At 37.0% G+C, this 24,475-nt stretch overlaps 1 protein-coding gene and 1 pseudogene across 1 annotated transcript; one reads left to right on the plus strand and one right to left on the minus strand.

The window, feature by feature from the left end:
* The first annotated feature begins 357 nt into the window (after window positions 1-357).
* Window positions 358-7,117, plus strand: LOC122307158. Its single transcript, XM_043119843.1, has 3 exons — window positions 358-943; window positions 3,109-4,627; window positions 5,560-7,117. The coding sequence occupies exons 1-3, from the start codon at window positions 580-582 to the stop codon at window positions 6,728-6,730; spliced, it is 3,054 nt and encodes a 1,017-aa protein (XP_042975777.1). The 5' UTR covers window positions 358-579; the 3' UTR covers window positions 6,731-7,117.
* A 16,218-nt stretch (window positions 7,118-23,335) lies between these two features.
* LOC122307165 lies at window positions 23,336-23,966 on the minus strand (annotated as a pseudogene).
* Between the last annotated feature and the right edge of the window lie 509 nt (window positions 23,967-24,475).

A 24,475-nucleotide genomic window follows, 5' to 3' on the forward strand; every position in this document is an offset into this window, starting at 1 on the left:
AATTTTATAAATTCATAATTTTTCGTAATATTATACTACACAATTATGCCTTATGAGTAATCTAAAATCTTAGTTAAATGAGATTTTAGCTCCACATAAATAAATAAAAAATAAAAAATGATTTATGCAAGTTTAAGGCATGTAAGTTTCATATAATTATTTTTAAAAAAAGCTTGGTCTATTATAAAAAATAATAATAATAATATAAGAAAACTTATTTTTTAAATTGATGTAAAACTTTGAAGCTTATATCTGACGTCACCCGAAAAAAAATTCTTTGAAGGCTGGGCCGATCCCGTTCTAAACCATTTTGTCCTTGGGCCCAATTAGGACCAAAAATTCACAGACAGCGTCACACCACACCTGTTCCTCACGTGCGCTAGGGTTTTAGGGAGACCTCCATATGGGATCTCCTTCTTCTCCCGTTCTCCGGATACAGCCCTTCTTAAACCCTAATTCCCTCCTCGAATCTCCGAAGCCACCATGCAATGACAGACTTTCCTCCTCAACCAACACCCGAAACCCTGATTATAAACCCTAGCCCTACCTCTTGCTGTTACTCACATCCCTCCCACCACCATGAGACCCCCACTCTCTCCAAGAACCCTCTTCTTCTTCACCTCTTATTCTTCTCCACTAGTCGGGAAAATCTCTCATTTCTCATCCTCTTCGCATTACGCGTTCCATTCCGTACATCCGGTGAGACGCCACGACGAGGAGTCCCGGAATGTGAGAGTTTCGGTGTGGTGGGACTTCGAGAATTGCAACTTGCCCAATGGCGCGAACGTTTTCAAGGTCGCCCACTCCATAACCGCGGCGGTTCGGGCCAATGGGATAAAGGGTCCCGTTACCATCACGGCGTTTGGGGACGTTTTCCAGCTCTCGAGGGCGAAGCAGGAGGCGTTGTCCTCGACTGGGATCAATATCACTCACGTCCCTAACGGTTCGTGCTTCTTTTTTATTTAATTATCTGGCATAGGGGATGTTTTTACACGTTTCAGATCGGTAGTTAGTGAGCATATTTAAGTTTGATAATATGGACTGTTAGTGATTGTTGTTTGAACTTTGAAGGGAATTGTGTGGAATAATATTGAATTTTGTATCAGTTAGACGGCTAACCCGTTGAAGTTAATTTATTCATGAAAAGAAATGCTGAAGTGAGCATGCTGTTTTTTATTTTTATTTTTATTTTATATATATATATATATATATCCCAAAAAAACCAGATATTATAGGTGGCTGAGTTATCCCGTTTAGTTACACAGATGAGATGAGATGTTTTAAATAGTAATGAATAAAATATTGCTATAATATAATTTTGTAATATTAATTTTGTATTGGGATTTGAAAAAGTAAAATTATTTATTATATTTTGTATGGAGAATTGAAAAAGTTGTAATGATGAGTTGAGATGAGATGAGATGAGTTTTTTGGTTTTGTGTAATCAATCCGGGCCTAAATGTTTTAAATGATAAATTGATAAATTTTGGTTGGTGCATTGGGATGAAGGATTTTATTTATGATCTTAGTGGTGCTGACAATGCTGTCATTGCTGAGCCATCGCCCATGAGATTGAGTTTGCTGGTAAAAGTTTTCAATTTGTTTGTGGGGCAGAGGGCTGCAATTTCCACATTCATAAAACTTGATTGAGCAGTATATGCTTTTAAGATTTGTAGTCTTATCAAGGTTGCATGAAATAGTAGTTCACTGACTGAACAAAAAACAATAGATTTTTTTCAAAGGTTTAGGCCCCTTTTGGATGTTGAGATGGTCTCATCTCATCTTAACATCCAAACACCACTAAAACACAAACACTTTTCAATTTCAAATATTCAACTTTTTCATCTATCATTACCTAATCATTATAATTTTCTCAAACTTCCAAACAAATTTAATGACTTGTACGCTTCTTTCTCTACTATTAGGCTGTAATTAGGTCTATTTCTCTTGTATACTACCTGTGTACTTGGGCTTTGCATAATTATGAGGATTAATAAATTCTTTTGACTTATAAAAAATAAAACTTCGAAAAAAAAAAAAAAATCAAATCCCAAAACAAAAGTAATATTCTAACAATATTTTAATTTTATAATATTTTTTTTCAACTTTTTTCTTCTATTTTCCTTTTGCCTGCGCTTACAGCAATACGGGTGCTTTATTGGCTTTGTTTGTTTCCTCCATTGCAATCATAGCAGACGTTCCAGCCTTACCCTCTTCCTTCTTCCCTTTCTTTCAAAAAATCTGGGCTTCCAGATCATGTGCTTTTGAACATAATTCTTCAAAGGTATTGATTGTTTGGGAAGCCAAGATGTGAGACAACTCATATCTGAAGCAATTGATGTACATCTTAAGTTGTTGCGCTTTGAACAACTCTTGCTCACGGAGAGTTCCAGATTTATCCATATGGCGATAAAGTTATCAACAGACTCGTGTTGACGCTACTTGGCTTCCGTCAATTCTGTCACGCCTACACTCCTGTGGGTACTGTAGAAGTGTTTGTGAAACTGTTGAAGAATGAACAAACATATAATGAGTCTTAAGGTTTTCTCTTCAGCGGCAAATTGTTGAAGGTTTTGTTGCTGCCCTAATTGGAAGCTAAGTTTCCTTCAGAATTTTGAGCAGCATTTGTTAATACTTATCAAAAGATAAGATCTGAATGAGAGCATGATGTTCTCAGATTTTTTTTTTTCCTCTCTCTAAATGAACTGAAATGAACTTCATTTTTCCTCTCTGTTTTCTCTATATTTATCTGGACATGGAGACTTCACCATGAACATGAATATTCACAAACATCAATTTGTATGTTGGATCTTGAAATCTGAATGATATTCAATACATCACTTACTATTATATTATAGCGGTATGATATATTTAGCACTCTGTAATTATACACTCATATCTTCTGGTCAACAATTGAAAAGCTTACATATATTTAAATAATTCAATTTTCCTTACTACTGATTGTTGTTTCCAAATATTTTCTCTCAGTTAAGTTTTAACATTTCATGTACATTGTTTAGTAGTTGAGCAGATGATATACTGTTGTTTGAATATAAGTTTCAGTTCAATTTTAATGTTTTTTGGATATCATTCTATACTTGGGTGCAGGTGGAAAGAATAGCGCTGATAGGTCTCTTCTTGTAGATCTTATGTATTGGGTTTCTCAAAATCCTCCACCAGCACATCTCTTTTTAATTTCCGGTGACAGGGACTTTGCTAGCATTTTACACAGGTTAAGAATGAACAACTACAATATATTGCTTGCAAGTCCTGAAAGTACACCTGGCGTTCTTTGTAGTGCTGCAAGTATCATGTGGCATTGGCCTTCCTTGATTAGAGGGGAAACCCTTACTGGGAAGCATTTTAATCAACCCCCAGATGGTCCCTATGGTTCTTTGTATGGCCACTCTAAGGTGCCTCTTGAAGATCCCTTCTCAGTTACTGAGCAACCAGCCTCACAAGCTGAGGACTTGCCTGAACCTAGTCCAGATTCTAAGCCTCGTCCGGTTCCAAAGATAATGACAAAGCTGATTCGCGGTATATTGAATAGTCACCCTGAAGGAATTTCCATTACAGAACTTCGTTCCAAGTTGGGAAATACTTTGAACATAGACAGAGACTTTTATGGGCATAAAAAGTTTTCCCTCTTTCTTCAATCAATGCCACACATTTTAAAGCTTCAGCCTGTAGGTGATGGCCAATTTCTTGTACATGGTATCACCTCTAAAACCCCTGAACCATTTCAGTCCAATCCAGCCTTGTTTGCAGAACCTGCAAGTAATAACGGAGTCCAGGACTTCTCTGCAACTTCAAAGTCAGATGGTGAGCTGGGATCTGCTGCTGGAGGTGTAAATGCGAAGCCATCATTGTCTCCATCCCCCGAGTCAAATGTGAAGGGGCCTCCTAAAAAATTTCAAGAACCTTCTGCACTTGGCAGATCTGTTACGGGAGTGATGGATGAGAAGTCAGCAGTGCTTTCACCCCCTGAATTAAACTTTGAGGAGGTGCAACAGCACTCTCCACATGAGGAGAAGGGTGTTGAACAGTTGAGGAACCGTCATTTGCCTCTAGTGGTGGAACAAGATTCTGCATCTGCACTGGGGTTTTTTAAGAGAGTTTGGAGAAAATATTTTGGCAGAATTGATGGTGGTCCCATGAATAAAAGTCAAAGCATTCCAGAAAAATGTTCTACTTCTGGTGTTATGTCTGAGAAAAAAGGTCACGAAACTGCTGAATATGGTTCCACTGTTAATGGCTTAAAAATGGCAAAAGTTGACAAATGTGTGAACTCAACAAGCCTGGATGCTAAACCAGTATGTCAGCTGCCATATTCTTCTGCCAGCAATGGGTTGGCTATAGACAGCAAAACTGCTACAGTTTCTGAAGCTTATGGTAATAACTCAAGCACAGGTCCAGGTTTCTTCAACCAGATGGTATATTGGTGTAAATTTTGGAGAAGTAACCCAAATTCTGATATATTAAATGATCAACCCAGAGATAAACTGGACCAGATAAATAGTCGTTCTGAAAAGCATAGCTTATTTTCTATGGATTCTTTTTGGAGTGACATGGAATCTTTTCTGGGCACAGTCCGTGGTTCAGTTATTGTCTCCCAGTCAAGGACCAGGTTTTATGCATTTTATTGATTTTCTATCTTTTATGCTGTTTTCTTTCTGATGCCGCTGATGATATCCTTTTATCCGGCTTATGCTTGTGTATTGTAAATACTTGCTCCTGTTCCTTATTTTCTTATCATTAATGTAATATCAACCATCAGAGAGAAGAAAAAATGAAGTATCTCAAATTGTAGTACACATCTGACTAAACATATCAGATACTCGGTTCTCTGGGAATTATTTGCAACTTATTTTATGCTATGGCTTTTTGATTTTTTTTAAGCATAGATTTCAAATTTAGTGGTTGGAAACTTGTCGGATAGGTTTTTGTCTTAATAATTTTTCTTTTTCTTTTGGTCATCAGAATTTATCGTGGGGAGGAACTACTTAAAATCTTGCATACACATGTTTTGTATTGAACTACATTAGATGGAATGAAATTTAGCAGAAGGCTTAGAACTCAAGTCTGAGTACCTCAAGGTTGGGAGAGTTTTCATTGATCATTTTCTGGCTTTTTATTGAGAGAACATCTGCAACTTTTCTGCCGTTCTTCCACTTCATGATTCAAATGCAAATATTAACTGATTGATATACCCGTCAGGCTCCAGCCTAATGGTCAAAGGGCGGGCTTTGGATGAGTTGTAGACTCAGAAATCTTGGGTTCATTTCCACACTAGGGGTTCCCCCAAATTCCTGATATACGGTTCTGGCCGATGTAATCATGTACCAGGATTAACTTCTTAGGGGTGGGTCCAAAGGTCCCACATTGGTAAAGTTCCACGTCATTAAAAGAAAAAAAAAAAAAAAAAACCTTTTTAAACCTAAAAGCTCTCTAACCATGTTGATGCCTTTATTGCTGTGATCTGACAACTTTTGCTTAAACTTAGCACCTGGAATCAGAAGCATATGCTAATATTATTCTGCTATATGTAATTCTTTTCAGGGAACAGATGGCACAAAATATGCGAAAGGAAGGGCCTCCAGCTCTTAGATCTCTGAGTGAAAGTGACGTCCTCCATTTGGTAGATTTATTAATTTCAGAAATGAAATGGATGGAAGAACACCCCTCTCAGACATCACCTTTCAAACTCACTTGGCCGGTTGGAAAGAGCTCTTTGGTTCAAGCTCGTGGTTCAAATGGGTTGAGCTCTATCTTTATGGGCACAAGATTACAGTCACCAGAACATGAAGACAGAAAATATCAAAATATTCCTCATACTGAAGTTTCTCCACCTGCCGTTCACGAGAAACATTCAGTCAGATCTAGAAGTGATATATTAGCTGATTGTCAGAAGCTCGTGAATGAGATATTAAAGAATTATCCAAATGGGTATAATATGGGCTCCTTCAGAAAATTTTTCCTTGAGAGGTATGGTTATCCTCTTGATTTACAGAAGCTTGGGCATCAAAGGTTGGTATCCCTGTTACAGATAATGCCTGGGGTGAAAATAGTCTCCGCTCATATTTTTCCCTCTAGTGAAGCCTCAAGTAGTTCAGGCTTAGAAATTGCCCTTCCTGATAGTCAAGAAAATAGTGCCAGTCATTCAGTTGCTAATTCAGATAGTGAATTGTCTGATTCAACAAAGAAGAATGATGATTTTGACTCTCCATGGGAAGAATTAGGACCTGTTGATTATACAAATTCTACAAAAAATGAAATGGAATCAGTGTCAACAACGAAAACTATAGAACAAACAGAAAGGCGAAAATATCCTGATTATGAACCTTCCATCTCTGATGATGACTTTTCTGATTCAGAAGGGGAGACTTCTTTATTAGCTGGATGTGAAAGGCATGGGAAAAGAATGAACGAGGAAGATAGCTCCCTACTGCAAATTCTAGATTCCTGGTACAGCACTAAGGAAGGTGACAATAGAAAGAACGAGTTAGAAAATGTTGATGGCATGATTGATTGTTCAACAGACGGTTCAAAGCCATCTGGTTCATCCGCTATTGGAACCGGCAGTGAAACTTATAGAGGAAACTCGGTACGGAGGCAAAGACCTCAAAAGAACTTTTCATTTGTTGCTGACTCAGTTGAGGCTAAGGACAAGCTGATTGATGGAATATTTGGTAGCCAGAAGAAATCAGGTGAATCAAGGGTGCAGGGCTGAAGGGTTCAAAAACAAGATGTGATGCATGAGGGGTTCTCAGCTTGAATGCTGGAAATGGGATTTCCGGGTTAGTGAGAAAATTTTATTAGTAACAGGTGGTAATTAATTATAATCAAGCATCATTCATTTTTTGCAGTTTCTTTGAAAGGAAAAAAAAAAAAAGTTATTGTATTGAGGTTAGAGCCTCAGAGGTGGGATACGAGATCGTTGGCACTACCAAGAATGTATGTTTTGGCTTAAATCCAACTGATGGTTAGGGATCACAGAGATATTAGAGAAAGAATATTATTACCAAGGCACAGCACATACCAACATTATATGTATGCTGATTTGCAATTTGGATTGCATCCATTGCGAAGCAAAGTTCACCTCACTATTTCTATGGCATCCTACTCTAAACTTGGTGTTTTATAAGCAAAATCTGTTGAAAAAAAAAAAAAAAAAAAAGAAGAAGAAGAAAAAAAGAAAAAGACAGTGCTACAATCACAAAGGAATTGTACAAAATTAATTTTACAAATTGATATAGCTTTATATGATCTGTTAGATCTGTTTTACAATAAAAGTAATTTTACAATCTGGTAGATTAGATCAAGTCACATAAGTCTGGAAATTTACTTTAATCACTTTGTAGGAGTATCTTTTAAAAAAAAATGTTCATGCTCAAATATTGAAGCTCGATGATATTTTTTTTTTTTTTGGGGTCGATCTTTATTTCGGAGCCGATTATTAGATTTACTTGTTTTGTCATGCATTAAGCCTAATTGTCTACTCTTTCTATCCCTTAATCAAAAGTTAACATCCCCAAAGGGGTGATCGTAGCACCCTGCCAAATGAACATCCGTGAAAAATTCATATTGTTCATGATTTGATAGTTCATGATAGATAAAAGTATCGCATTATTTATATTTTAAAGATACCTTATATATTATTTGCCTAATTTGTTTTCAAAAATAAGATGTGTTAAAATGAATTGAGATTAAAGTTAAAAATTGAATAAAATATTATTAGAATATATTGTTTTAATGTTATTTTTGTATTGTGATTCAAAGAAATTAAATTGTTTATTTTATTTTATGTGTAAATTTAAAAAAATTGTAATAATTAGATTAAATGAGATAAAATTTTTTATAAAAGTGAATGTGAGACTTAATTTAAATGTTTCCTCTTCCACGTGAAATGCCAAGAGCTCAAAGCCTGAAAATACAGACATAAATTTAGACAATTCAATTTTCAACCATCTCAACACAAGCCCAGCAGTCCTTTTCAATTTTCACTTTACAATTTCTCGGAAGCTCCATTCCTAATTGTAAATATGATGATGGTAAATATGGTGATCTAGGGGAGGTTTGAGGAGTGAGATGAAATGAAAATTTTGTAAATGGTTATAAGATATTTTGTGAATAGTAATGATATAGTTTGAGTTAAGTAATTTTTTTTTTAAAGGAAACTTCATTCATGTAACTTAAGGATTACAATTACTTTCAGATGAGGTAGCACATAACACCTTGATGGAGATCTGAGAAGAGCCATTCGCAATGCTACTAGGAGGGCTAGGCGTGCCTAGGCTAGGAGGGTTGCATTGGGTAGCAGGTATGGCTCGGGTGGTAAGGCATTGGGCGTTCAGGGCAAGTGCAACTAGAGGAGTTTCATGTGTTGGTCAATTCTTTGATTTTAGAGGTTGGATGACAAGAAAGTTGCATGAGAAGATGACAAGATCCTAAAAAAAAAATAGGGTAGAGGCATAGGGCTAAACAAAAAACCCGAAAACATTACTCGACCAGTTTCCGAAATTACCCGGCTCGTTTGCAGTTAAAATCGAAAACGGGTATTACCCGTTACCCAATTTAAGCATCTTCTCCATTTCCTTCTTTTTTGTATTTCTGGGTTTTTTTTCTAGGTAATCGATGTGCTATCTTTTTTCTCTACTATCATCCTATTTGGCACATCTGGGTTCCATCCAAGTGTCGCGCGCAGATCGAAATTCCATTAAGAATTCTATCGGAGTCTTGAAGGAAAGCTCTTGGATGATAAATGAAGCGACGCCTAAACCCATGAGTTCCAAAGAAAGTTACCAGGCCTGAGAACACAGTTGAAGATGCTAGTAAAGTAAGAGAGGGTGGAGAGGGAGACAAAAAGGGTGACAACGAAGTGGTCTAGCTCGAGGCCTTTGCAGATGATGTGGACGTGGAGTTGGTGGAGGTGGAGTGAGGTCTTGCAAGCTCTCTTCTGTTTATAGCTTTTTTCCCTATTTTCTCTTTTCAGAACCCGAAATCAGTAAATGTAATAGCCGGTGAATGGGTTCCAACTTCCAATAAGAAAAAGGAACGTGAATGAGTTTGGTAGGTGTTACACAGTACGGTGAATGCTAGGACAGATCCGAATTGGCATGGTTCATGGTTGGAACTTGGAAGTTGGCTGGGTTTTATAGCTTGAGTGAGAAAATTGTAGTTCCACAAGCACTCTTGATGGTGAGAATTGGGGTCGAAAATGGTTGCCAGACTATATGAGTCAAGACAAAAGGCAAGAAATTTGTAGATCCCACCAAATCATTAAACTAGGGGTCCAGGCGGCTCTGTTGGCGCTTTGATCAAGTGATTCACCGGTTGTTAGATCAACGAAAGAATCTCTCCAAAATCTACTCTTTTATCAGGCAAGGTGAAGATGGTGGCAGTCAAACCCTAACCCGCTTGAAAGAGAACTCTTGATAGAAGGTGGAAGTCGAGAAGTGGGTGATCTGTGTGCAGGTTCATTTCGATTTCTTTTGCTTGCTTGGATCGAATTCTTGAAACTCATTTGAGTACTGGGCAGTGGTCCTAGAGAGGGCTCAATGTTCAGCTAGCCAAGTCGATGCTTCTAAGAAGAAGAAGAAGAAAAAGAATTCGGGTAATTGGTTAACGGGTAAGCACCTAATCGGTATGAAACATACTCGGGTCGGGTCGAAAATTGGTGTTTCCATGTCGGGTCGGGTCGGTGAACTCCCCTATGGAGGCACCATCTAGAGGGGTGGCCGGCCATCTCCATTATTTTAGGAAGTTTGTTTATTTTTTACTTGGTTTATTTCTCTTTAATTTGGAGATTTGTCTAGTTTTAGTGTGTTTATGATTATTTCCTAGTTTATTTCCTTTATGTTAGGTATTTGATTTTAATTCCTTTAAGTTAGGAATTGATGTATGTTGGGATAAGATCTAGATGAGATCTAGATCTATTGTTGTTGAAACCCTAGAGGTTTCTATATAAGTTTCGGCCTTGCTTGTTTATTCATCAATTATTGTTATGTTTATTCAATGAATGAGAACTTTCTTTTCAGTACTTTTGAGAGTTAAGTGCTAACCCATGCTAGTCTTGATTTTCACCAACAACCAATTTGAATCTTTGTGTTGCCTTGAGGTAATCTTAGATCTAACCAACCAACAAGTAAAAAACCCTAGATCTAATCACCCAACACACTAATTACAAGTGAGTGAGAGTGAGTCTTCTATCAATTGGTGCTTTCATTGAGAGAGATTAAACCCAAGAAGAGGAAGTCATGTCCGATCGACAACCAATTCATAGGGAGCGTATTGAGAATATTGAAGCCACTTTGAAGTCACAACAAACCGCCACCAATGAAAGCCTTAGAAGGATTGAGGAGGTGCTCCACCAATTGGTAGATCAAAGGAGGAATGGAGAGAGAAAGCACCATAGGAGAAGAGTCCATAGTCCCGAGGGTTCCGTTGGATCTAGAAGAAGCCAACGCCATGAGAGGGTGGATGACTCCAATTCATCTTCTCAAGATTCCTCAAGCACTCATGAGGAATCAACTGGGAAAAGTGAAGGAGAATAAGGGAATCGTGAAGAGAGGAGAGGAGCACGTATGGGGCAAATTCTCAAGCCGAAGATGGACTTTCCAAAGTTCAATGGTGATGACCTGAGCATGTGGATTAGTAGAGTCGAGTAATATTTTAAGCACAATCACATCGAGGGCCATGCAAAAGTGTCATATGCCGCTTACTTCCTTGAAGGGGAGGCCAACCAATGGTGGCAATGGATGAGGAATACGTATGGGGATCAAAGGAAGGAGTTGAAATGGAATGAGTTCATCAAGGAGCTTTTGAGGAGATTCGGGCCAACCGAGTATATGGATTACCGTGAAACGCTCTCAAAGATCAAGCAAACCGGATCTTTAAGAGATTACCAATTAGAGTTCAAGTATTTGTCCATTAGAGTACATGGGTGGTTGGAGAAGGCCCTTATTGGGACCTTTGTGGCCAGATTGAAGAGCGAGTTGGTGGCGGAAGTGAAGCTTAGGAAATCAAAGACCTTGATGCAAGCTTTGGAGGTCACACGAGTCAAGAAAGATCAACTCCAAGATCTAAAGAAGAGTAGCCGGTTTGGAGGAAACCACTCCCATTGGTTTCCAAGAGTGATGCAAACGTGACTTTTGGCAAGGACTTCTTACTAGGAGGTCCTAGTGGAAATGTATCAAGTGGATCTAAACTCTTACTCACAGGGGTGAAGAGACTATCTTAGGATGAGATGCAACGAAGAAGAGAGAATGAGTTTTGCTTCAATTGCAATGAAAGGTTCACTATAGGCCACAAATGCAAAGGTAAGCAAATCTATCTCATAGAGGTGGAGTCCAAGGAAGAACAAGGGCAAAAGGAGAAAGATCAACATGAGACCATGGGGGAGATACTCAAATTTCTATTCATACTTTGGTAGGTGTTATCAGGCCTAAAACAATGAAAACACAAGCACACATCGGCAAAATGGAGATAACGGTTCTTATTGATAATGGTTCATCTTTGAACTTCATCAATTCAAAGGTGGTCGAGAGCTTGACATTGTCTATGACTTCTATTACTCCATTTGAGGTCAAGGTAGCTAGTGGGGAGAAGATGATGTGTATAGAAGCATATAAAAAGTTATGTTTGAAAATACAAGATCTTGAGATTGTGGTAGACTTGTATTCTTTGCCTATTGTTGGGTTGGATATGGTGTTGAGTGTGCAATGGTTAGAGGAGTTAGGGAAGATTGTGTCGGATTATAAAAAAAAATGACTATGGAGTTCATGATGGGGACAAATGGGTGACCATGAGAATGAGTGGAAGAGGAGGATGCAAGGTCGTGGGTCCTAGTGAGAGGGAGAAGAACTTGAGGCAAGAGAGGTAATGTTTTGCTATCACATTGACCTCCCAACAGAGAGGCTTGAATGGGGACCATGAAGTGGAGGATGGTAGCTTGGAGAGGGAGTTAGGGGCCAAGGTGCCTCTTGATTTGAGAGAGTATGTGAGAAGATGTGACATTTGCCAAAGGGTGAAGGGTGAGAGTAGCGAACCTAAGGCGTTGATGCAACCCTTACCGATCCATACTCACTCTTGGGAAGATGTTACCATGGATTTTGTGGAGAGGTTGCCACTTTCAAATGGTTGTGATGGGGTGCTTGTAATCTATGAAGTGGGGAGTTCACCAAATGATTTGGTGGATATGGAACTTAGAAAGAGGGATGAAGTCTTGAAGGATTTCAAGAAAAATTTGGCACTTGCTCAAGACCAAATGAAAAAACACTTTAACAAAGGGGGGAGCATGGAGTCCTTTGAACCGAATGAGTGGGTATTTCTCAAGTACCTACCAAGAGAGCATAAGGCACTATCCAAGGAAACATTAAACAAGTTGAGGGCTAACTAATTTAGCTCATATCAATTGCTGGAGAAGTGCAGACAGCTTGCAAACAAGTTAGATCTACCAGTCGGGATTCATATTCACCCTATTTTTCATGTCTCGTGGCTAAGGAGGAAAGTTAGAGATCCAATCAAGGTGGTGAGTGAGATGCCCATGGTGGATTGCCCATGGTAGATGAAAAGGAAAGAATAGCAATCCAACACAAGAAGATCGTGGAGTATAGGTTTGTGAGGAAGGGTGGCCAAGTAAGAACTGAACCTTTGGTTCAATGGAAGGGGCTTCCATCCGAGGATGCTACATGAGAGAGTGTTCGGGTTCTCAAGGATCAATTTCTAGATTTGGACCTTGAGGACAAAGTTGGTCTTAAAAGGGGGAGGATTGTTGGAGATCCGAAAAGAATAATTTGTAATGCCACTAGGAGGGCTAGGTGTGCCGATGCTAGAAAGGTTGCATTGGGTAGCATTTATGGCTCGGGTGGTGAGACTTTGGGCGTCCAAGGAAAATGCAACTAGAGAAGTTTCATGTGTTGGCCAATTTCTTGATTTTAGGGATTGGATGACAAGATGACAAGAAGGTTGCATGAGAAGATGACAAGATCCTAAAAAATAGGGGTGGAGGCGCCATCTAGAGGAGTGGCTGGCCATCTCCATTATTTTAGGAAGTTTGTTTATTTTTCACTTGGTTTATTTCCTTTTAATTAGGAGATTTGTCTAGTTTTAGTGTGTTTATGATTATTTCCTAGTTTATTTCCTTTATGTTAGATATTTGATTTTATTTCCTTTAAGTTAAGAATTGATATATGTTGGGATGAGATCTAGATATAGATCTAGATGGTCTATATTGGCCAAAACCCTAGAGGTTTCTATATAAGTTTAGGCCTTGCTTGTTTATTCATCAATTATTGTTATGTTTATTTAATGAATGAGAATTTTCTCTTCAATACTTTTGAGAGTTAAGTGTTAACCTGAGCTAATCTTGATTTTCACCAACCAATTTAGATCTTTGTGTTACCTTGAGATAACTCTAGATCTAATCACCCAACACGCCAATTACAAGTGAGTGAGAATGAGGCTTCCATCACACCTACAGGCCCATCTTCTAACCAAATCCTCTCATACTCAGCCCTTAACCCCAATTTAGCAACTACATGAGCTGCATTATTACAAGTTCTAGAAATAAAAGAAAGTCTCCACGCAGGGTGACTCTGTAACAAGTGCTTAATATCTTATGTAAGCTGACCAAGCCACGAGTTATCCATTGTCCTTGAATTAACAGCATCTATAATAGATTTGGCATCCCTTCAAAAGCTACTTGATTAAAATTCAATTCCAAACATAGATACATTGCTCTAACAATAGCATTGCTTACTGCTTGACAAGTTGAAGAAACATGACCCTTTCTAGCAATAAGAATTGCTTGCACTGCCCCTTCACTATCTCTTATAATGATTCCAATACCCATTGTTCCATTATCCTTGTCAAAAGCTACATCAAAGTTAACTTCGAAGCAAGGCCATACTCAAGGAACCCATTTTTGCTAAGCTTTCCTTGAATGGACCCTCTCCACTGAATTAAAATCTTTTTGATGTACCTGTTGAAACAAAGATAATTTAGAAATAGCCACCTCAAGCACACCAATAGGACTTTTGAATTTATTCTTAAAAATAAATTCATTTATTCTATGCCATAGTTGATACATAACAAAATTAAGTTGTAGACTTTCCTTTGCTAATCTCAATATCATCTTAGACCGGAGCATATAGAAACTATCGTAAGTCCTTTTGCATTTCCTGACATGACTTTTATCATCCCTTCATACATCAACAGCTGCAGGACAAGTCCTCAAAACATGGATAACAAACTCTTCCTTTGTTGCACAAATAGGACATATGTTACCATCCAAGAATTTTTTTTAAACAGATTAGCTTTAGTGGGTATTACATTATTGAGTGCTTTCCATATCATCTATTTTACTTTCCTTGAGACATTCAATTTCCATAAATCTTGCTATTAATTAGTATTCTGTCCATTACTAGAGGATTCACCGTGTTGGTTATGACTCTGCATAGAAGCTTTGAAATAGGCACTCTTGAAAAAAAAAAGTTGCCTCTAGTTGATTCCATCCATATTAATCTATCTGCAAACCCCCTATTACTAATAGGAATTGCAATAATTACTTTAGCTTCTTCCTCATTAAACACAGATTCCACCACATCATACTTCCAACAGCTCCTCTCCTCATCAATCAAGATATCCATTGTAGCTTTAGGATCCAACAAATTGACTAGTGACTAAACCTAATATATAATAGGACATGCTAACCACTTATCTTTCCAAATTCTAGTATTTCTACCATTACCAACCCTCCAAACCACACTGCCTTTTATCAAATCCAAGCTAGACCAGAGGCTCATCCAAATAAAAGAAGGTGAGGATCCCATCTTAGCATACAACAAATCACAATTCTGAAAATTCTTGCCTTTGAAAACTCGAGCAACTCCTTTTGGTTACACGGAAGAGGTGAGTTTTTTTTTAAAGTTGAATAAAATATTGTTATAATATAATTTTTTAATGTAAGTGTTGTTTTAGGCTTTGAAAAAGTTGAATTGTTTATTATGTTTTATGTAGAAATTTATGAAAGTTGTAATGATGAAATGAAATGTTTTGGATAAACAAACGAGGCCGTTCGGTTCTTTAATGAATCTCCAGATTTGTTTTGCAAGTAGAGCTATATTAAAGCAATCTAGGTCCTTGAAACCCAACCCCCTTGCTTTTAACCAATCCAAGTTTCTTCCGACTTTTCCAATGAATTCCCTTCTCACCTCTCTTGTGACTCCACCAAAAAGTGGCTAGCATTGTTTCAATTTCTCTTAGTAGCATACTAGGTAGTTTGAATACACTCATAGTGTATGCAGTACACTCATAGGGTATGCATTTATAGCTTGAAGTACACTTTTGATGAGAATGTCTTTCCCTGCAGCAAATAAAAACATAGTTTTCCAGCTATTGATCATCTTCCAGATTTTTTCCTTTAAACCCCTAAAGGTGTTGTACTTAGACCTCCCTACAACAGTTGGTAGTCCCAAGTATTTATTATAGTTGTTACACATAATTCCTTTAGCTTGTTGCATAATAAACTCCATTGTTTCAAGCTTAGTGTTAGAGCTAAAAAGGATGCTGGTTTTCTGCTTGTTTAGGGTTCGACTAGAAGCCATCTCACACTGAGCTAGGATGTATTAACTAGATACTATTCTCCCACTTTAGCACGAAAAAAAATGACACAATCATCAACAAAAAGAAGGTGATTTATCATTATACCTCCCCTTGAAGCTGATACTCCTTTAATAACTCCACTAGTTTCAACTTGTTGTAACAAAGAAGTGAGGCCTTATGCACATATCAGAAATAAATAGGGGGACAATGGGTCACCTTGTCACAACCCTCTTTAAGGAATAAAATTCTTACCTGGCACTTCATTTACAATAAGAGAATGGGTAATTGATCTTACAAGCCATGATCAGGCTTGTCCATTTAACCCCAAAACCTAGTTTCATCAGCAAAGCCTCTAAGTAGTCCTGTCATGCTTTTGACATGTCTAAATTAATAGTCATGCTTCCTCTTTTCCTTTTTTCTTAGATTGCATTGAATGTAATAATTCATATGCAACTATTTATATTATCTGTGATCAACCTACCTATAATAAATACACTTTGATTCTAACAAATGACCTCAAACAGAACAACTTTCATTCTATTAACCATAACCTTGGAAATCAACTTGTAAAAGACATTGCATAAGCTGATAGGTCAATGTTCATGCATAGTAAGAGGAGAGTTTACCTTGGGAATTAATGCTATATGAGTATAGTTAAGGTCCCTCTGCATCTGTCCAGAATTTAAGAACTATAGCACAACTTGTGACACTTCACTTCCCACTATTTCCCAATGATTCAAATAAAATCATGCACTAAAACCATTAGGCCCAGGAGATTTAAAATGGGACATTTGTTTAAGAGCTAAAGTCACTTCATTTTCAATAAACTGCTTACTCAGGCCTGCCCTCATGTCATCTTTAATTCTTATATCAACCCCCCACAAGCACTACTCAATGACTCTAGTTGAAGGTTTAGAGGATTTGAAAATATTTAAGAAGTGAGTTCTAAAACCAGTAGCAATATTAGTAAACTCAGTTAACATTCTTCCTATCAGTTACCTTCTTAATTGTATTCTCTTTTCTTCTTTGATTCACACGTGTATGAAAATATTTCATGTTTTTATCGCTCCTTCTAACCAATGCCTCTTTGCTCTTTGTTTCCACTTAATGTTTTCTTGATCTAACAAGAAGTCAAGGTCCGGTTGAACCTTTTTCTGTTCTGCCATACATTCTAGACCATGTTGTTTCCGTAAATTGCTCAAAAACTGTGTTTTCTATCTAATAGCACTTGTTCCTCTCAAAGCTTCTACTCCACTTTTTAAGCCCCATACTGCACCTTTCGAGCTTGTATTGTACATTGTCGATCCTATCCCCCCTACCTGTCCTCCCTACCAATTTGAGACCACTACATCATGACATCCCTCGTCTTTAATCTAGTTTGCCTCATATTTAAAATAAGGCTGAAATCTTCTAACTGAAGTATGCTCAGGTAAAAAATGCATTAAAATAGGGGAATGATTAGAGCACACTGCAAGTGAAGTAGGCACAGAATGTTCGTGATACTTTGCTCTCCAAACTGATTTTTGAGTTTTGAGAAAGAAAAAAAAAGTTGAATAAAAAATATTATAAAGTTAAAATATTATAAGAATATATTTTTATAATATTGTTTTTGTTTGAAAATTTAAAAAAGTTATAATTATTTTTTATTTGAAAGTTTGAAAATATTGTAATAATTAGTTTAAAAATTTTGTATTTAAATTATGTTTAGGAATAAGATGATATGAGATCAAAATAGAAATTTGTGTCCGTCTGAGGCTCCAAACCTACTCTTGTTTTCTATCTTGGATGCTAAAAAATGATAATTGATGAAAAAGCACCTCCAACACAAACTGCCATTAACAAGGCCAACAACCCCACCACCATACAAATCTTTCGATCCTACACTATCTTTTAGAGGGCAATCGGCTCATAATCATAAGATTGGCATCACTATACAACACCACATGAACACCACCATAACAGAAGCTGCTTCATTTTTCACTCTGTTCACACCCTCTTCCCAACCCAAATTAAAGGGAAAAAAAATTTGGGGGGGGGGAGGGGGGGACATTTCAATGAAAGTCTAGAGCCTTTGTTTTCTACTTCCCAAATATGCAATTTTAGTTCTTTTGTCATGGATTAAGTGATTGAAGAAAAGTGCTCTTGCTTTTGTTTCTTTAAGTTCAAAAAACAGAAGCGAGACCACCACCAGTTTTGGAACATCCCGGCCTCTGCCTCAGGTACTCCATTGTAAATAAAAGTATGCCATATCCAGTCACCAGTGCCTCCCTTGAGAACCACCACCTCCACCTCTGTTCTTTGCAAATAAGGTATTCTTGGGTTTTGGAATCTCACTAGCATTATTCTAAACCCATCCCCTGGTGGGAGTTTTGCATTGGATGGTGTAAAAAGGAGTTTTACACCCTGTCTCTTTCCCAGCATCACTCCAAAGTAAATTTATAAGTTCACCAAAGCTACAATAATATAAGTTCACCAAAGCTACAATAATATATTATAAATTCATTTTAGTTTATAAATTTATTTAAAAAAAGGAAAAAAAACAAGCAAACATCTTCTAATTTGGACAGGCAAACGAGTAGGTCACTCAACCCTTGTTGAGTGCTAGTCTGCTAGATATGACGACTGAGCTCAGCCTTTATGGGGTGTGCTTAGTCCTAATCCAAGTTCTAGACATTTCTTCTTGATAAGGACGATCTACTACTCTATTCCAAACAAGGAGATGCAGATTTATGAATAGAACATTAATTTCTTAAAGTAACAATTGGCAAAGATATTCAAGATGGCATAATTATGCTTCTAGTTTGAATATTCAAGAGCTAGCACATAATTATGCATTATTGTAAAACACACCCCCTCCCTCTTGAAAAAAACAAAAACAAAAAGAAAAAAGGAAGTTAAGAGGTTAGTTAGATAGTTGAGATTGACAACCGAATGGTTATCAAGGATATCTTAAAGGAAATTGGAGTATCTTGATGTCATAATTGGTGTCGTTGATGGCAAGGATACCTTAGAATGGGAGGAAATCAAGGGTTAGGATTGGCTTGGTGTCATGCCAATTGATCTGACCGTCCCACACATCATTCTTCCTCTTCTTTTAGCTTTGTTGGGAAGAGGAACAAAGTTCTTAGTTCAGTAATTTGGTTCCTTCTCCCACCTAATTGTTAGTGATGTCTCCAATGCAACTACATCTGAAGGTTCCTCACAATTGAAGACCGATTCTATATGAATTTAAATACTTGTATATATTAGATATGATCTCATCCGTAATTTAATTTGATGTACAACTCATACTCTGTAATAGAATTGTTTATAAATGATATACATCACTCTGTTTTGGTAAGTAAGTCAAAACACTTTCAAACTTTCTTTCATGGTATCAGCCTTTTTCTTCTAACGCATTCTTGATCCTCATGGCTTCCGCATCCTCACTTTTCCCAATATTTCTCAGCTTTGTTCTATTAAACTTGATGGTACCAACTATCTTAGCTGGTTATCTCTTATTGTTCATGTTCTTCGTAGTAATGATTTGATGGGCATTGATGATGGTTCTAATGCATGCCCCTCTAAGTTTCTTCCTAATGATGTTGATGATGAACAACTGCTGAATCTTGCTGATTCTCTATGGAATAAGAAAGATCAATTTATTCTTAGTTGGCTTAATGCCACTTTAGCTGAATTTGTCTTATCCATTGTGTATGACCTTCACACATCTCGTGAGGTATGGCTTTCCCTTTCCTCTAAATTTACTTCTTAGTCATAATCTCGAATTACTCAATTGAAACAACAATTACAGTCTGAAGAGTAATGAAGTGTGTGACTCATATCAAATGGGCAAGAGCAAAAGTCTTACATTTTTTACCTCTTCTCGGGTTTCAACTTCTCCTCTCCAACTTATTCACAGGGATGTGTGGTGCTCTCCAGTAGTATCTTTAGGTGGTTTTCAATACTATGTAATTTTCATAGATGACTACTCCTGATATACTTGGATGTACCCACTACTTAATAAATTTGATGTATTTCCTCCCTTTGTTAAGTTTAAAGCATTAGTTGAAAATCAATTTTCTTGCTCTATTCAACAACTTCAAACTAAAAATGGGGGTGAATACATTTCTTATTTTTTTCGCTCATTCCTAAATCAACATGACATTTTTCATCGCTTAAGTTGTCCCTACACTGCACACCAAAATGGTCTCCCCGAGAGGAAGCATAGGCATCTTGTCGAAATGAGTCTTTCCATGCTTGCTCAATCTAGTTTATCTAATAAATTTTGGATTGAAGCACTTCTCACCTCTTTTTTTTTTTTATTAATCGACTACCTACTCCTACACTTCAAAACTCTACTTCTTTTTTTACTTTATTTAACCAACATCCTGACTACACATCCCTATGCACATTCAGTTGTGTTTGCTTTCCCATGCTATGCCCATATACACCACATAAGCTTACATTTCGCAGCAAACAATGCATCTTTGTTGGTTATGGCACTCATCAAAAAGGATATTGATGCCTTGACCCTCCAACTAACAAGGTGTATGTCACTTGTCATGTTGTATTTGATGAAACTAAATTTCCAGCCAAATCTTCTACTCCCTCTACTAATCCTCTTTCTCAATCTATTCCATTTTCTTCATTACTTACAGTCTCCACTTTAATGATAGACTCTATTCCATCATCATATTCTTCTACCCTACTACAGATTCATCTACCTATTCTCAGTCTTCTTCCCAAAATTATAATTCTATACCTTCACCTCCTCCACGCTTTATTGTCACCTGTAGTCAGACTGGGTCTTTACGTTTTTGTACCTTTCCTAATTACACTCTTTTCTACTCAACCAAACACCATCTTAACAGTGTGGTTTACTCTATCTGAACCAACATGTTATTTGTAGGCTTTGGTCTCACCTGATTAGCGTGCTGCGATGGGAGCTGAATTTGATGCATTAATTGCCAATGGCACTTGGACTTTGTGTCCTCGCCCACTACATTAGAACATTGTTCGCAATATATGGGTATATAAACTGAAAAGAAAACCTGATGGTTCTATCGAGCGATTTAAAACTCGCTTGGTTGCCAAGGGCTTTGATCAAAAGAGTTGTGCTGATTTTGCTAAGACCTTTAGCCCTGTAGTTAAATCATCCACTATCAGACTTATACTTGCATTGTCTATTAATTTTGATTGGTGCATTCGATAGTTGGATGTATCTAATGCTTTTCTTAATGAATACTTGAATGAAACTGTATATATGGAATAGCCTTATGGGTTTAGTGATGCCACTCATCCTGACCATCTATGTCTTCTCTGAAAAGCTTTTTATGGTCTTAAACAGGCACCAAGGGCTTGGTACCAATGCTTGTCTCAAGCTCTCATTGATCTTGGCTTCCGAATATCAAATGTTGATACATTACTTTTTATCTATATTTCGGGTTCTATTTCTATATATATATTGTTCTATGTTGATAACATCTTAATCACAAGAAATCACTCTCTAACTATTTTCTCATTTATTACTCAGCTTAGGTCTACATTTGCTATGAAGGACCTTGGTGATCTAGATTATTTTCTTGGCATGCAAGTCCATTGAGATTCGATTGGTCTTCCCCTTCGATAGTCCAAATATATAATCAACTTATTGCATCGTGCCAAAATGATTGGTTGTAAACCTTATGCAGCTCCATGTGTTAGTGGTTCTAAGCTCTCAACTTCCGAACACGTTCCATTCTCTGAGGATGAAACAAACACCTATCGCCAGCTAGTAGGTGCTCTTCAGTATTGTACTATTACACAGCTAGATTTGGCCTTGTTTGTGAACCATTTGTGCCAGTTTATGTATCAACCCATGTCCTCTCACTGGATTGCTCTTAAACGTGTCTTATGTTACCTAAATGGCAATGTGGATCATGGCTTGTTTTACCGAAAGGGCTCTGTGCAGCTGCAAGTGTATTGTGACTCTGAGTGGGCTAGTGATCCCGATAGCAGGCATTCAACTACAAGTTTTGGTGTTTTTCTTGGTAACTGTCTTATTGCCTGGAGTGCTAAGAAACAATCAGTCATAGCCCGATCTAGCATTGAAGTTAACCACTAATGATCAGATAGTTGATGTTTTTACTAAAGATCTTACAGTTTCTTGGTTTCTCCTTCTTTATTACAAGCTTCATGTTAATACACCCCCACTCAGCTTGTAGGGGGCTATCAGTGACGTCTCCAATTCAACTACATTTGAAAGTTCCTCACAATTGAAGACCAATTCTATAGGATATCTTAGTTTGAATTCAAATACATGTATATATCATATATAATCTCATTGGTGATTTAATTTGATGTACAGCTACTCTGTACCAGAATTGTTTATAAATGATATACATCATTCTATTTTGGCAAGTAAGCCAAAACACTTTCAAATTTTCTTTCACTAATTAACTTTAATTTAAGATATCATGAAATTTTTCTAAGCAGATTTGGCGCGCTGCTTTCATTTGGCGGGAAGTTGGCGAGTGGCAAATCTGCTTATAGCACTACAGAAAAGTACCAGAACGATGTTGGGCCTGAAGTTGGCAAAATAGCCACAGTTTGGGCCTGAACTCTTGACCCATTCAAAGTTCAAAAGCTAATTATGAAAAAAAATCACTAATAACAACTAATTAAATGAAAAAATATTATATTTGTAAGTCGGTAAGGAAGACACGTCATCTATACTATTAACATGTTAATATTTAATTCAAAAAATAAGTTGAATTAATTTAAAAATAAAATCCTATTATATTATCTGAATAAAATGTGTTGGGCCCTAAAGTCTTGGCTCATTTTAGAGTTCAAAAGTTAATTATAAAGAATTATAAAAAGAAAATACTAATAACAACTAATTAAATAAAAAAATATTATATTTATAAGTTGGCAATGAAGACACACCATTTACACGATTAACATGTCAATATTTAATTCACAAAATAAGTTTAAAATTTAATTTTTTTAAAAATAAAATCTTATTATATGTTATTTGTATAAAATGATATATCTTCTACGCTGACTCATAAAGATATATTCAATAAAAATTCTATGATAGATTAAGCATGTGCATCGATCCTAACTTCAGTTTTAACAAGTACAGCAAAAATCCCCCTCGTTTAGAGATCATGTTAATTCCTGAATATGAACTCTGATACATGAAGTATGGTTGCGGTTCATTTCCTAATTAAATGTGCCAAAACTTCTTTAACCGTTTGTTACCTAAATTCTCTTCATCTCATCTTTCTTTCTGTGATAAAAAAATGGCGGAGAATAAAGCCATTCTTGCAGTTCAAGTAGCACAGAAAATTGTGGTCAAGGTCACGTTAAAAAGGACAAAAACGCTTTAATTAGTGGGAAATTATATGGTCCTAATCACGATCTATTGTTTGATAGTACTGAATTCTTTCTCTCGTGATAAATTTAAAAGTAATGATTTGTGTAATTATTTTTACGAATTTTATGTGCACTCTACTGATATAATTAATTAAATTAATTTTTTTAATATATAATTAATTACATCAATAAAATGTATAAAAAAGTACGCAAAAACGATTGAGATAACATTTTTGTAAATTCAATATTGCTAGGCTTTAACGCAAAAAGGTCAGCCTAGATGCTATCATGTCATACGCAGTGATAAATTTCAATCATTGCCAAATAGAGGCCAAGAAAAATAAACAAATCATCATTAGCATACACAGAAAAACAAGAATTTCATTACACAAACATCATTAGGGAATTAGATGCAGCACGTTGATTAATATTATCGGGGAGGCAAGTCACGAATCAAGAAGATCAATAATTCCTAAAACTACATAACAAAGTTGCTTCAAAGCCTCCTCCCTACGTGCAAGCTCTGACGGATAAGCCGATCCTGGATACCGTTTGAAGACATTGCGGCAAGCATTTGGGTAATCCGCGGCTGCAGAAGCGTGCATGTAGGCATAGTCATAGGACTCATCAATCAAATCCTGCGCAGAAGCTTGGAGAGCGTCACCGGCATAGGCATATATACTTGGCAGCGCACTCCTTGAGGACCTTCTTTAAGATCGTGTCGTTTGTAGTGCTAAGCAATTGAGGCGAGAGGAAAGAGGAAGTAGCGGTGGCATTTGCCATTCCAATCCCGACCATGATGACTGCCAATCCCTTGGTATCAGCATTCAGGCTGGTGGGATCGGATTTGAGAGACGATAGGCAAAGTTCGTAATATTTGGTGCTTTTGCAAGTCTTTTGGATCTGACTGGCATCCCCAGTCACAAAAATGTATGGTTGGTGAAAAACATAGGGAGGAAATGCGAGGGAGAGAAGAGAGATCACTAGCAATAAGAAAATTGCAGAAGAACCCATTTTAGAGAACAATCAAGTAGAATGGAATTAAGCAAAAACTGTTTGTGAGAGTGCCTTTTCTTTCTTATATAATATATATATATATACAGAGCTCCTTAGACTTAATTTTATCTTTTCCTGAGCAGATCATATGATCTGTGTCTTTTGGCTTATGTTATTAATTTAATCATACAATTGAGTTGTTTACTACTATATATGTTGATGTGAGGCCTATTCTGGAAGGATAGTTTGCGAATAATTATGACCTCATTTGGCAGCTTCCAACACTATGTCACCGGTCACCACCAACCACAAAGTAGACCCTCAATCCAATGTTTTTTTCAGCTCTTGAATGTTCTGTTATACGCATCATATATATGTGTTCCCTGTTCAGCCAAGATAACGCTGAACCCATTTAAAGACCAGTCTAATTAATTTGTAAAGCCAAGATAATGCTGAACATTTCAACGGGTCCGAGCACTTTTATTCAAAACATCGATTGTGCGTCTAACAAGAATCCCTTTGCATCTGAGAATGT

The sequence above is a fragment of the Carya illinoinensis genome, chromosome 4 (assembly GCF_018687715.1).
Source record: "Carya illinoinensis cultivar Pawnee chromosome 4, C.illinoinensisPawnee_v1, whole genome shotgun sequence".
NCBI classification, from domain to species: Eukaryota; Viridiplantae; Streptophyta; class Magnoliopsida; order Fagales; family Juglandaceae; genus Carya; species Carya illinoinensis.